This window comes from Antechinus flavipes, chromosome 2 (assembly GCF_016432865.1).
Source record: "Antechinus flavipes isolate AdamAnt ecotype Samford, QLD, Australia chromosome 2, AdamAnt_v2, whole genome shotgun sequence".
NCBI classification, from domain to species: domain Eukaryota; kingdom Metazoa; phylum Chordata; class Mammalia; order Dasyuromorphia; family Dasyuridae; genus Antechinus; species Antechinus flavipes.
Genome location: NC_067399.1, coordinates 373,665,260 through 373,680,445, shown reverse-complemented (window position 1 = coordinate 373,680,445; position 15,186 = coordinate 373,665,260). Strand labels below are relative to the sequence as shown.

General features: G+C 35.8%; 1 protein-coding gene across 1 annotated transcript in view; it reads left to right on the top strand.

Annotated features, from left to right (window-relative positions):
- The window catches only part of DYNC1H1 (dynein cytoplasmic 1 heavy chain 1), a 96,194-nt gene that overhangs the window by 72,863 nt on the left and 8,145 nt on the right, over window positions 1–15,186 (top strand). The window contains 14 exon segments of the mRNA XM_051978352.1: window positions 1,679–1,832; window positions 2,336–2,482; window positions 2,580–2,730; window positions 4,406–4,659; window positions 6,387–6,521; window positions 6,664–6,758; window positions 7,108–7,282; window positions 7,491–7,566; window positions 10,422–10,582; window positions 11,593–11,704; window positions 11,797–11,857; window positions 11,959–12,082; window positions 12,241–12,354; window positions 14,881–15,051. Of these exon segments, the coding sequence (XP_051834312.1) occupies window positions 1,679–1,832; window positions 2,336–2,482; window positions 2,580–2,730; window positions 4,406–4,659; window positions 6,387–6,521; window positions 6,664–6,758; window positions 7,108–7,282; window positions 7,491–7,566; window positions 10,422–10,582; window positions 11,593–11,704; window positions 11,797–11,857; window positions 11,959–12,082; window positions 12,241–12,354; window positions 14,881–15,051 (1,930 nt within the window).

Sequence of the window (15,186 nt, the reverse complement as noted above, 5' to 3'; positions counted from 1 at the left end):
TTTCTCAGTAAAGTAGATAGTACTTAAACCATGACAAGGTAAAGAACCTTGTGAGGAAAGATGTGGGAGTTATCTTGGGAAGACAAGAGATGTTTTGGTAGTGAAATGAAGGATTAATTAAGAAGAAATAAGTCTTGTTGCACTGAGGACTAAAATGTAGAATTGTAATGTTCTCAGGCAGCACAGTTTTGTGAAGAGATGCCTTCTTAATAAAATTTCTTATTATAATATTTCAAATTAATTTATATCTGGTATTAGATTTATTTTAAATTTAACTTCAGTTTGTGTGTGTGTGTGTGTGTGTGTGTGTGTAATGTATGTATAATATCAATTGTATAATTGTATAAATCTGTATTTTGGAAAGTCAGGACTTTGGCAACAGTTTAGGGGATAAATTTGAAAGGAGAAAAACCCATCTCCAATGAGGATTTTTTTTTCTGTTGACTTTTTTATTTGTTAAAAAGTTTTTCCTTCCACAGAGTAAAACTACCTTAAAAGCTCTCTCTATCCAATAAAGTGACCTTAGTGCATTTGTTATGATCATATAATATCCCTTAATAGATGCAAAAATAGACGTGGCTCTGCTCAATAATCCTCTGATTATCAATAACAAATGAGCTCAATGTAATATTTTATAGGCATACTGTATTCTACCTTATCCTATACAAGTCCAATTGGAAGAGAGATTCCTTTTTTTTTTTTAATTTTTTAAATTTTATTTATATATATATATGTATATATATATATTAATAATGATTATAACTTTTTATTGACAGAACCCATGCCTGGGTAATTTTTTACAATATTATCCCTTGCACTCAACTTCTATTCCGACTTTCCCCCTCCTTCCCTTCATCCCCTCCCCCAGATGGCAAGCAGTCCTATACATGTTAAATATGTGACAGTATTTTCTAGATACAAAATATGTGTGCAGAACTGAACAGTTCTCTTGTTGCACAAGAAGAATTGGATTCAGAAGGTAAAAATAACCTAGGAAGAAAAACAAAAATACAAACAGTTTCCCAGTGTTCTTTCTCCCAATGAGGGTATTAATAGAGAATGATAACCTTTTCACAAGTGATATTTACCACAGGTCTGCACATATAGAACATAAAAGATACCATAGTACTTATTTTTTGTTGATTATGAAAGGACATTTCACTTGCTAGACAGAACAAAGTACTATCTTATGAATTCTTTTATAACAAAGTGTTTCCCATTCATAACAACTGATCATTATGGTCTAATAACAAACAGATGGATGGTCAGACTCCTCAGGTGCTGCCCTGGTGTGTGATATATTGGGAGAGAGGAGGGCTTTTGGCACAAATGGTGGTATAGTGACTTTAGGGAGAACATCGGGAATGGAGAGGAATGGATGGATCCCAATCTGCATCATTGGAGAGAATTCTTTATTGATAAGATCAGAGATCCATTTTCTTAATAAATATTTCTGATATTTGACTATTTGATCTTTGCAAACCTGACATTGTTTATAACAGAAGCTATAGGAGTACGCTATTGTGAAACTTTTTTTTTCTTTTGTCTAAATGATGGTAATATGTATGTTCACAGAGTTCATCAAAAACTTAGCATTAGTTTGTGATACTTTTTTCCCAACTTAGAATGGGTTTTGTTGTTGTTTTTGTTAAGCTGACACTTTATTATGTGATTGTAGATATCCATTAATCATTGATCCTTCTGGACAAGCCACAGAATTTATTATGAATGAGTATAAAGATCGGAAAATTACTCGAACAAGCTTTTTGGATGATGCCTTCAGAAAGAATTTAGAAAGTGCACTGAGATTTGGTAACCCCCTTCTTGTCCAGGTGTGTAGTTAAATTCCACAAAATTTTTTGTTCTCTCAAGTGTATTCATACCAGGCTTTTTGCATGTATGAACTCTTTGGAAATCCAGTAAAATCAAGGAATTCTTCAAAATCAAGGTTAAAATACCAAAAATAATTTTTAAGTTCATGAATCCTAGATTAATAACCTCTGCTTTAGGTCCATATATGATTTTTTAGAAATTGTGAACTAATATGAAAAAAGGAATTTTTATAATTTGAGAACTCTGAAGCTTCACTTAGAAATAGTGAATCACTTTAGAGAAGATAAAACTTAGAAATTATAACTTTATGAAAAATAGTGCAAAAATAAATCTCATTATAGATTCAGTTGAAAAACCTATCTGAAAAGCTCTCAGCTGCTATGTGATTGTAAATGTTTATCCTAACTATTGAAAGCATCTATTTGTTCTTAAAGTCACCATTTAATTGATGCTAATTGTGAAAGGTGTTTTATTTGGTATTTAAATTTAAATTCATATTTAGGATGTGGAGAGCTATGACCCAGTTTTGAATCCAGTGCTGAACCGTGAAGTCCGCAGGACCGGTGGAAGAGTACTGATCACCCTTGGCGATCAGGATATAGACTTGTCTCCATCATTTGTCATCTTCCTGTCTACCAGAGACCCAACAGTAAGGAAGGAGACAAACCATGAATAAAAATCTATCAAGTTTTAGGGTATTGGCATTGAATACAAGGCAGAATGTATTCCATTATCTCTTTTTATAGGTTGAATTCCCACCAGATCTCTGTTCCCGTGTGACATTTGTGAACTTTACAGTAACTCGAAGCAGTTTACAGAGTCAGTGTCTGAATGAGGTTCTTAAAGCTGAGAGACCTGATGTGGATGAAAAGCGTTCTGATCTCCTTAAACTTCAAGGTATGTTTCCAAATCTAACAATAAGCTAAAATGAAGTCTGAGAAAAATGTATAGAAGTTTATTTGGTGAAAGTTAGAAGGTTGAGGAAGGCCAGCTAGATGATACAGTAAGTAGAGTGTTGCCCTGGAGTCAAGAAGATTCATCTTCTTGAGCTCAAATCTGACCTCGCATATTTGCTAGCAGTGTGACCCTGATAAGTCATTTTACCCTGTTTGCCTCACTTCCTCTTCTGTAAAATGAGCTGGAGAAGGAAATGGGAAATCACTACAGTACCTTTGCTAAGAAAACCTCAAACTGGGTCATGAAGAGTGTCAGGTATGACAGAAGCAACTGAACCACAATAAGACTAGAAGGTTGAGGAAGTTCAGCATCTCCGGTTTTGTCACACATGTCTAGGGAACTTAAACTTTGATAGAAGAAAAGGTAGATGTCATTCTGCAAAACTCCCAAGGAATGAGAGCCAGGATATGTAGCTGCTTCTCCCCATTGCAGGGCTTGACTCACAGTGAGCTATAACCTGGATATTAACACTTAATCCACTCTTAAGAATTCCCTAGTTGAGTACACTCATGGAGACATAATTACAGCTTCTGGAGAATGAGTCACCTAGCCTTTTAGTAAGGTTGTAATCCTATACCAGGGATTGTTTACCTTCTGTTTTGGTCTGTAGTAACTTACTGATGCTTCCAAAGCAGCAGCTAGTTCACCTAGAACAGGCGAGAATAATAATGGATGCTTCTGTTAATCCTTATTTGCTCTCAGAAAAGGAGTAGACCTCAGGAAAGGTTTGTTTTTCCCTTTTAAATAGCTACAATGTTCTTTACTATGCAGTTATTGTAGACTGAGAGTAAATGCAGATATGACATAATAAGCTTACTTTCCTTTTAGCAGTAGGTGTTATCCAGTGAAATTTAGTACTAGAAATTGTGCACATCATTATTCTTTTGTCAGTGGCCACCAGTTCCCTTTGACCTTTCTCTTTGTCTATTATAAAGTTGACAACTAAAATAGAAGGATGTTATTTTTACATTTCCTTTTGTCCCATATCATTTCAGGTCATTTTAATCTTCAAGTCCATTTGGGCTCCTTTATTTTCTTTACATGCTTCCTTAATTCTGTCATTGATTCTTAAGCTTCTCCTTATCCCTGTTATCCTAGGCCAAAAAAATACTGATAATGTGTACTGAAAAGGTATTGCAACTTAACACCTCAAAACTTCATCATGTCTAGAACTGAACAGCTATTCCTTTTCCTAACATCTGTATTTCTGTTGATGGTAACACTTGTAACATCAGCTATGATTCTTCTTACCAGCTCCCCACCCCCTCACCCCAACCAATCATTTGTTAGTCTCCCACTAATATGCCATGCTAATTCAGGTCTTCTTTTTTTCTTATTTAAAACTATTGTTATCATTTTCTTACTTATGAATAACCGCTTCTCTAATCTTTAATAGCATTGCTCAAGTCTTTGGTTGTATTTAATCCTCTGTTTAAAAAACAAGAACCTTTCGTTGGCTTACATTGATTCTCAGAGTATAAAATCTTGAACTTGATTTTCATCAGATAGTGTCTTTATGAAGCCTTCCCTGACTTTCTTGTATAAATGTCTGGTGAGAGATTGACTGAATTTCATTACTGTAGCTAAAGTTGTTTTTTATTTGTTTGTTTTAAAGGTGAATTCCAGTTGCGTCTACGTCAGTTAGAAAAGTCTCTGCTGCAAGCTCTTAATGAGGTTAAGGGACGTATTTTGGATGATGATACCATCATTACTACCTTGGAGAATCTGAAGAAGGAAGCGGCAGAGGTCACTCGAAAAGTAGAAGAAACTGACATAGTTATGCAAGAAGTTGAAACTGTTTCCCAGCAGTATCTACCACTTTCTACTGCCTGTAGCAGTATTTATTTTACCATGGAGTCATTGAAACAGGTAAAAGATACTGAGACTTTCCCTTAGTTCTAAAATTTTTGTTTTTAACCTTTTCAGAATTTATGTAATTTAAACCATTGCTTTGGAGCTCAAATCTTAAAGTTTGTTGCTTTTCCAAACTTGGTTTGACTGGCTTTATGCCTCATGTGCCAAGTAATTCATCAATTAATAATCAAACATTTTTAAGCTCCCGATGTGTGCTTGGAGCTAGAGTTACAGAAACAAGCAAATAAAATAATTCTTACTCTTGGGGAGATGATATTTACAGTTATGTATAAGGATCTACAGTAGGAATAGAAGAGAAATAAGGTAAATTTGTATGAGGTCGCCAAGAAAGGAAAACTAGTTTGGGGGCTTAGGAAAGAAAGGAGGTTTGCTACATGAGCCGTGTCTTGAAGGAAATGAGGAATTTTGTGAAGCGCGTGCGCGCGCGCGCGCGCACACACACACACACACACACACAGTATCCTTCTTTGACTTACTTAGGGTAAATACCTAGTAGTGATATTTGGATTTAGTGGCATTGGCCTCCTGGTTTTCCCTGTGCCTGGAATGTTTTCTCCAGCTTCCATTCCAACTACTGACTCCCTGGCTTCATTTAAGTTACAATTAAAATCCCACCTTTACACACAAAGACACAGAAAGCCTTTCCCAACTCCTAATTTCAGGACTTGCATTTGTTTAATTATTTCCTGTTTTCCGTGTATATAATGTGCTTTGTATATTTTTGTGTAAGTTCTGCGAGAACAAGGACTATCTGACTGTCTTTTGTCTCTTTTTTTCCCATTGCTTAGTACAGTACTTGGCACATAGATGATTATGTGGACATTGTGTTTACTTCATTAACATAATGTTGGGCCTATTCATAGATCTACCATGCTTGTCTTTTTATCATTCATCAAATATTGCTTGATTATTTTAAGGTTGCTTTGTATTTCCATTAATCTTAGTGATTTGGCATAATCTTTCATGTGGAATAATATTTTGTAGTTGTTTTGAAAGCTAGTTACTTGGGGCAGCTAGGTGGTACAATGGATAGAGCATTAGGCCTGGAGATGGGAGGACCTGAGTTCACATACAGCTTCAGACACTTAACACTTCTTAGCTGTATGACCCTGGGTAAATTACTTAATCCTAATTGCCTCACCAAGAAAAGAAAAAGAAAACTGGTTATTTATATTCTTTGACCACTTATCTATTATAAAATGGTTCTGCCTTTATACACCTTCATATCTTGAATAGTAGATTCTTTTAAAAAATAGTTCAAAAAGCCTTCCAATTTTATGTAATCGAAATGATTTATTTTTTGTGAATGTCTCTATTCCTTGTTTGCAAGCATTTCCCTTAACTAAATGTCTACAAGAGATTCTCTTCTAATTTTTAAGAACATTGTGATGTTTGAATATTTGTTATGTCTATTTTAAGCTCATTTTGGTATTTGGTATAAATACTACAGTAAAATTTTTGAGACCTATAAGACCTGTAGTTATAGACCAATTGTAAGGTCATCAAGAGTTTTTATCTTCTTGGACTAGTTTGCTGGTAACCAGCTCCAGTGTCAAGAAGAGTTTTTGTTTCTACTGTGTTTTCACTGTTATTTGGAAAGTAGAGAAAAGAAACAATCACTTGAGAAAAATTCTACTTAAAAATTGATGGATTTTTAAAAATTTTCTAGTTATTTGCTTTACAAAAAAATATGTCTAACTGGCTAAATTATTTCTTTTCAGATACACTTCTTATATCAGTATTCCCTTCAGTTTTTCCTGGATATTTATCACAATGTTTTATATGAGAATCCAAACTTAAAGAGCATTACTGATCATACTCAGCGTCTCTCAATCATTACCAAAGATCTCTTCCAGGTAAGAACCAGATTATATATTTTTCATGCAAAAAAAAAAAAAAAAGCTTGCTGTTGCTTGTGAAATTTGTTTACTCCAGGGGAAATAATTGATTCATTGGTTTTTCTTTGAGTACATCAACATCTATCTCTTCTGTTAACAGGTGGCTTTTAACAGAGTGGCCAGAGGCATGCTACATCAAGATCATATCACCTTTGCAATGCTTTTAGCAAGAATTAAACTGAAGGGCACTGTTGGGTAAATTTTTTTTCCTTGTTCAGATTCACCAATGGGCAAAGAACTAGATACGTTTTCATTTACTAAACAAATACTTACTGAATGCTTGCTCTATATTTAATCCCTATTCTTGATACTGAGTAGAAAATATGGCTGGAATTTCCAGGCCTTTGTGAAGCAAACAATGTGTAATCTTTTGCAATTTATTATAGGAGTAGAAAAAAAGGAAAATAACTGTGTTTTTCTTATGTTAATTTGTTGGATTTCTGCTGTAATTTGTATTTATTCCATGACCAAGCATTATTTTGGTTCTATTAATTTTAGTAATAGTGAATATGCAAATAAGAAAACTGAGTTGTTTCACATTCAGGGAGCCTACCTATGATGCTGAATTCCAGCACTTCTTGAGAGGGAAAGAAATCGTACTTAGCACTGGTGTTGTTCCCAAAATAAATGGATTGACTGTAGAACAGACAGAAGCAATGATGAGACTGAGCTGCCTTCCTGCATTTAAAGATATAGTTGCAAAAGTTCAAGCTGATGAGGTAAGTGTTTTAATTAATAGTTAATTATGAAGAAGACAGATCTTGTCCCAGAAAACTGAATATGAGGAATTGAGCCTATAAAACAGCATAAATTATAGTTGTGGAATCTTGACTTGGGCTTTCAACATATAACCGTCAAAAAATATCTTAATACTTTTTAATGTGTTTTCTTTGCATAATGGTAATGTGTTAAATATTTCTGTTACAGCAATTCTGCATTTGGTTAGACAGCAGCTCCCCAGAGCAGACTGTGCCATACCTCTGGAGTGAAGAAAAACCTGCCAGTGAGTTTAAACTCAAGTTTTTCTCTTATAATCATAATTTATTGAGAACTGATCCCTAGACTACAGTTGTTTTGATTTTCCAATCAAGCTTAATCTTGTTTCTTGAAGAGATCGCTCAAGAAATTGAAGTTACCTAATGATTTCCCAGGCAGGAGCAAGAAGCAAATAAACTATCAAAGAATCAGCAGTGTGGAAATTTTAAGTTTAAGAGATTATACCTATGCTATTAATGTGCTTTTAGGATAAAGAGATTATCAACTCCATGGAATTTTGTTGTAGCAACTGTTGACCCCAAGAGCTACTAGCAAGTAAGACAAAGCTTTCAGGATACTTAAAAAAAGCAGGGGATGTCTATGTTTACATTTCAGCATGCATAAAATGTTTTTTAGGATTTTTTTCTTCCAGGGCTTGGTAACTATCATCTGATTTCAAAGTATAGGCTTATTTTCCTTCTAAAGAAAGCAAAGAGGCACTTCTCATAATATTGGGGAGATGGGAATATCCTTAAAAGATCAGTGGGAAGGATTCACTGAAAACAGATGAGGTTTAAGAAAGGATTCAGGGAAGCAGTGAGAAATCCTGACCTTGTATGACACACAAGAGAGAGGAAAAGATCAGTGAATGCTTAGAGATAGTAGATCTTAATTTCTTCTTGACAAAGGGAGGGAATTGGACCATCTCAAGAAGAAGCTGCTACTCGTCCTCTAAGAATAGTAGATTGACAGCTACTCTCAGCTCATTGAGTAAAGTCCAGAAGAGATTAGCATCCAAGTTGGTTCCCTAATGATGTTAACTCTTTGTTATCCTAATAGTAATAGTAGGAAGTCCCAAAACTTATGTCTAGAAGACAATAGAGACTTCCCAATATATATCTGTCAATCAACAAGCATTTTCAAAGCATCTTTTATATACAAGGCACTGAAAATATAAGTATAAAGAATGAAATTCTCTCTGCTCTCAGGGCACTTATATTCTGATGGGGAAATAAGTGTGTATGCATATGCCGTAAATATAAATTTAAACATAAGGTAGTTTGGAAGGAAGAGCAAATCAAGTCAAGAAAAATCTCACATTGGCCATTATCCACAAAATATTTGTCCATCTGTCAGATAATAGCTTCTTCATCCTAGATCCTTTAGAATAGTGGTTAATCATTGCTTTTTTTCAGATTTCTTGGGTCTTTTAAGTTGTTTATTTTTATAATTTAGTCGTCATGTAAATTGTTCTACTGCTGCTTTCTTCATTCTGAATCAATTAGTACAGATTTTCCCAATTGTCTCTGAAACTGTCCTTCATTATTTCTTACAGCATAATATGCCATAAATTTTTCATCCATTCTCCAGTTTGACAGTCACCTTCCAAAAGTTTCTTCCTCCACAAAAAGAATTGCTATCAATATTTGCATATATCATAAGTCCTTTTCCTATTCTTTGATCTCTTTGGAATATTGACCTAGTAGCAATATCCCTTCATCAAAGGGATTCAAGCACTTCCAAATTGTTGGCCAAAATGTTACTCATTGAGTTCCATCATTAATGTGCTTATTTCTCATAGCCCTTTCACTATCATTTTCTGTCATTTATCACTTGAACTTTATTTCTTTTACTGATGAAAATAGAGACTATATTATAAATGATAACTTCAAGAACAGAAATTCTGATCTCAGAGCCAGCTGGGTCTCATTAAGAACAAATCATGTCAGATTAACTCATTTCCTTTTTGTGACAGTTGTCACTAGATAGGTAGATAGGATATAGGAAGGCTATTGTTATAAAAGTTAAAGTAGATTTTTCAGAAGTCATTTTTCAATCTTTTCTTTCAAAAAGACAATCAACAATCTGATGGCCTAGTGGGGAAAATGGAGGTTCAATGATAATGCTGTTATTTGATATTCCAAATGAGAAAAGATTCATGGCTGTACTCAGAGTAGTTGTTAATGGTTCACATCATTTTGGAGGAGAATCTCTAGCAGACTATTCCAGAGACCTATCCTTGATACAAATTGTAAATAATAAAAATCCACTAACTTGGATAAAAGCATACTTTTCAGATTAAGATGAAATATAATAGGGACAAAGTCTTAAACTTGCTTTTAAGAAGATAAGCTTTAAAATGAGTGGGATGTGGGCCCACGAAAAAGATCGGGAGGCTTTGAGTTAGGTATGTGATATGAAACCCAGAAAACTAAAACCACCTTCGACTACCCTAAGATAGGAACAGAATTCAAAATGAGAGAGGAGAGAATGTTACTTTGCTCCCTTGAGTCAAAAATACACTAGATTGTTTTGTTTAAAAAAAAAAAAAAACCCTGGGTATTACATTTTAATTAATATACTGGCGGGAATCTAGAAAAGGACAGCCTAGTTGAAAGGTGAAGGGCTTGGCCTCATGTTCATGTGCAAAAACCTCAGCTAAAGCGGGGCTCTCTTGGAGAAAAGGTAGATAAGGATATTGGTATGGGAGTAACATCTTCAAGGAGGAAGATTTATATAGAAGAGAAATGGATTTGTTCTGAGTGGCAAGCTAAGATCTTGTTGAAAATTGTAGAGGTGGAGAGACAAGCTGGGCCGCCTCAAACCAGAACTTGGCCAGCAACCTATGTGAGAAGTTGCATCTGGGATTCTTGATATCTGATTGCACTCTGTTACTTCTTAGGGTCTCTTCTAATTCTAAGATTCTAATTCTGAAAATATCAGAGCAATGGAAGAAAATAAATCCAAATTTCTATTCTGAGTCTCGGTCATCAAATATGAAAAACAAAAGGGAAATCTGTGGGAAGTCACATTCCTAATATATTGAATGAAATTGAGTTATTGTTGCCTTTGCATTCCCATAATGACTTTTCTTCATTTCAGCCCCCATTGGCCAAGCCATTCACCGCCTCCTGCTGATCCAGGCTTTCCGCCCTGATCGTCTTCTAGCCATGGCCCATATGTTTGTTTCCACAAATCTGGGTGAATCCTTCATGTCCATCATGGAACAGCCATTAGATCTGACACACATTGTGGACACTGAGGTAATACAAACCAGGTTTTGAAAAATGCAAAGCACTTGAGAAACATTAGGAAGTAACACTTTATCCTACTCAGACAGTAGTTTTCTCTCATTTGGACAGCAATGCAATTGAGAAATAAATCAGGATTTTTACAACGAATGGGGTCCTGGAGTCCAGAAGCCTCCTCTTCCTGAATTCAAATGTGACTTCAGACTATTTCCTAACAGTGTAACTCTGTTTGCCTCAATTTCCTCATCTAGGAAATGAACTGCAGAGGGAAATGGCAAAAACCACTCCAGTATTTTTGCCAAGAAAATCCCAGATGGAGTCACAAAGAATTGGGCATGACTGAACAATAACAAAAAATAAAATGGTTAGGGATCCCCGTCATATGTTACCTTATGTTCAGTTCTGGGCATCTGGGCACATGGAAAACCTAGCATGCATCCAGAATAGAGTGACTGGGATTGTGAGGGAACTTAAGCTAAGAGAGAGCCATTGAAGGAAGTGGAGATGCTCAGGTCGGGAAAAGAGAACACGTGTGGGAACACAGGTTGTAGTAAGTTGTCACCTATGTAAAGGACTTTGATCAGGGGCAGATCTGAGACCGGTTGGCAGAAGTTGCCAGGAGGCACATTTCAGTAATAGCTCATTGAGTAAAGGTCAGAACAGAACATTGGCAGGAGATAGAGGAGGAGCTCCTCCCTGTCTCTGAAGACTCTAAGCAAGGTCAAGCTAAATGACATGCTGAAGTTCCCTGAGTCCCAATTCAGTGCTTCTTTGGCTTCATCAGTGTATTTGGTCTCTTGTGTATTCTGAGTAAACTATTCCCATAGGACTTTTGTGAAATCTCTCTGGGCTTATTCTGATAGCATTTTAATTTCCAGTGAAGAAAGAATTACCATATATTCTTGTTCACCATATGCCCTTTCTTCTCCCATCCCCATATGTTTAAGGATATAAAGAAAGATAGGTGTAGTTTCTGTTTTTATCCATATTTTTATCATATTGAATATTTCTTTTTTTTATAGGTAAAGCCAAATACCCCTGTCCTGATGTGTTCTGTGCCTGGTTATGATGCCAGTGGACATGTGGAAGATCTTGCAGCTGAACAGAACACCCAGATTACATCCATTGCAATTGGTGAGAATTCTTGGCTATCTTTCAAGAAGTCATAGCACTACATATTGGGGCCTAAAAACTGAATGCAACTTTCCATTTCTTTCTATTTGTAGGCTCTGCTGAAGGTTTTAATCAAGCCGATAAAGCAATAAACACAGCAGTCAAGTCTGGCAGGTAGGTGATTAATTTTTTTTCCCCAATTGAAAATCTCAGTGTTCAAACACTGCGGGTCATGGTGTAAAATATGATGGAGTGCCTCCACTTGTTTTCTCTAGGTGGGTGATGCTGAAAAATGTCCATCTGGCCCCAGGATGGCTGATGCAGCTGGAAAAGAAGCTTCATTCTCTGCAGCCCCATGCTTGTTTTAGACTCTTCCTCACAATGGAGATTAATCCTAAGGTAAAGACTGAAAATGCTGCCTTAGTATACTCTTCTTAAATGCTGGTTTAGTACAGGCTTTCATACAAACACTCTGGTTTGGGGCTTTTGGGGTCTGGGCATTGGATTTATACATGAAGAAACATGAGAGTTGATACAAGGGCCACATTCTTCCTCAGGTGCCTGTAAACTTGCTTCGTGCTGGACGCATCTTTGTATTTGAGCCTCCTCCTGGTGTAAAAGCCAACATGCTGAGGACCTTCAGCAGTATTCCTGTGTCAAGAATATGCAAGGTAAATAATAGTGCTCTATATTCTTTTCTGTGCAGATTCCAAAGGTAAATGTTTATTGACATAACCCATCCTGGGAGATAGACTGTCCCCAACTGAGGAACAAGTTGTGTCCCCAAGGGTCATTTCTTAGTCATTTACTGTCTGTGGAAATAGTGCTGTAGTTGACGAGAAGTCCCTTATTATAGTCTTATAATTGCGCCATAGCCAAACTGTAGATTTAATGATATCAGCCTAACTTTCTTAGTCCTGGGAAGAGAGAATTATGTAATGTAAGAAGGGTAAGTTTCTTGCCCCTTTCTTTAATAAAGCACCATCCTTAATTCCACCCACCTCTTCTACTTCATAGTACCCATCTGCTAAAATCTGATGTTCCCAGAATTCTCTCCCCTCCCCACCCAAATAAGAATTTTAGATAGATTTTTTGTTAGTTAAAGTAAAGTAATCGTAGTGACCCTAATTTATATTAACATGTGACAGGATTGATAATTCCAGTAATATCTAGTTGGTAAAATTTCAAGCAGTATAACAAAGCAAAAGAAGTAGATTCAGGGATTGTGGCAGAAAACTAGTATCTCACAGGGGAATACTCCCATAATCTGTTCTCCTACTTTTCACAGAAAGTAGCCATAGCACCAACAGAGATGGTTGGTACTGCATTTCTTTATGGATGAGTTCTTTGAAGGCTAAGAGATCAGAACAAACCTATACTCTGGTTAGAAAAGATAGAAGTCATGTGACTATATATTAATTTAATTAATGCCTCAGAAATGAAACTCTTCATAAAACCAGCCAAGCATACATTCATGTACACATCTATACAGACTGTGTGTGTATGCGTGTGTATATACATACATATATATATAAAAATTGCTAGCTATGTCAGCATTACCTTCCTTCTCTGAATGAGATATGTTGCTGCTAAGGATTCCACAGGGCATAGATGGCTAGATATTTCCTAGAAAAGTAAATGCCTGTGTTTAGTTTGACCATTGCTATGCTATTAAACATTATATTCATTTTGGAAATGAAATATCCAGATGAATGATTAAAATCTAATTGTATTAATAAATCAATAATTGATCATTAAGTAGGATTTTAAAGGAAAGGAGATAATGGCCTCAGTGATCAGTTTCTTAATTTATTAATTTTGTTTACGTTCCAATAGGGTATGAGTATAGGGACTAGGCTCAAGATTTCATTAGAATAGGTATGTCCCAGCTAAGGCAGAGCATACTCACTCCCACCCCCAACCAGTGCAATTAGGCATTTTCTCTGTAACTAATAATCTTAAGGAATGACCTAGAATACTGAGGTTAAATGTTTTGCTCATGGTCATTTAACCAGTATGTGTCATAGAGGAGGCTGGAACTCAAGTCTTTCTACTCCTGACGCTCATCATCTGCCCAGAAATTCTTACATATTATTTTGTTTTCAATATATTTCTGTATTCTTCTACCATTAGGAACCAGGTTTCTAACCATGTTACTAGATCTTACTCTGAATTTTTTAGACTTATAGATGCATGCGCTCACACACAGAGCCAGGAAGTGATTAGAAGTATAGTGTCCTAAGTGAGGGAGTAATCCCGCTATACTTTATCCTGGTATCCTCTGAGCAACACATTATAGGAGGGACATTACAAAATCAGAGCAGATCCAAAGGATGGTAAAGGACTTGAAATTGTCTTATTACAATAATATTAGCATTCATGTAAGGCTTTAAAATTTTCAGAGTACTTTGTAAATATCATTTTATCTTTAGAACAATCCTGGAAGACAAATGCTGTTATTATCCCCATTTTACAGATGAGAGAACTGAGGCAAACAGAGGTTAAGTGACTTATGCAGGGACACCCAGCTACTAAGTGTCTGGCAAGCTGGATTTGAATCCAAGTCTTTCCGATTCCAGGTTTAGCCCTCTATTTATTGCCACCTAAGCTGTTTTATGAGAACTTGTTAAAAGAGCTAGAAAATGTTTAGCCTAGAGAAGGGAAAATTTAGCAGAAATACATTATGGAATACAATGGTTAGACTTACTATGTGTTTATACAAAAGGAGATAATTAGTAAAAATTAGAGGAAAGCAGATTGTGGCTTAATATAAGGAAGAGCTGGGGCCAGAGATTATGGTCTACTCTGTAAAAGTATAGAGTTAGGTCTTCATTAGTGTTTAAAATAAAAACTAGTTGTTTTTTTTGGAAACATTATAAAGGAGAAATATATTAGGCAGGGCTTTGTAATAGATAAGAGGTCTCAAACTTGCTGCCCAAATTAAAATTGGGGAAATGTCTAGCAAAATAGATAAAAAATAAGTTTAAAGTACAGTATAAAAAAAACAGTATAGATAATGCCAATTTGTGGTTTTCTGAGTCAATATATGATCTGTAGGGAAATTTTCCCTTTATGTGCACATAGCAGGGACTTGTGTTTGAAGGAATAGGGAGGAGGGGAGGACTGGATTATTGTTAATTGTTTAGAAGTTAGAGCCATTTTATGGTTATTTTTTCTTTTCTTGGTGGCTTCTTTAGTCTCCCAATGAACGTGCCCGCTTGTATTTCCTGCTGGCCTGGTTCCATGCCATCATCCAAGAACGCTTGAGATATGCACCCCTGGGATGGTCCAAGAAGTATGAATTTGGAGAATCTGATTTACGCTCTGCCTGTGATACAGTGGATACGTGGCTTGATGATACAGCAAAGGCAAGTTGTTTCTTTCTAATCATCTGTTGCCTTGTGGAGCCATTTAGATTAGTAAGAAATTATGATGAAAATGGGACATATTCTGTGTGTTACCCCATAGTAATAACAGAAACATTTTGGGGGTTTCTTAGAATC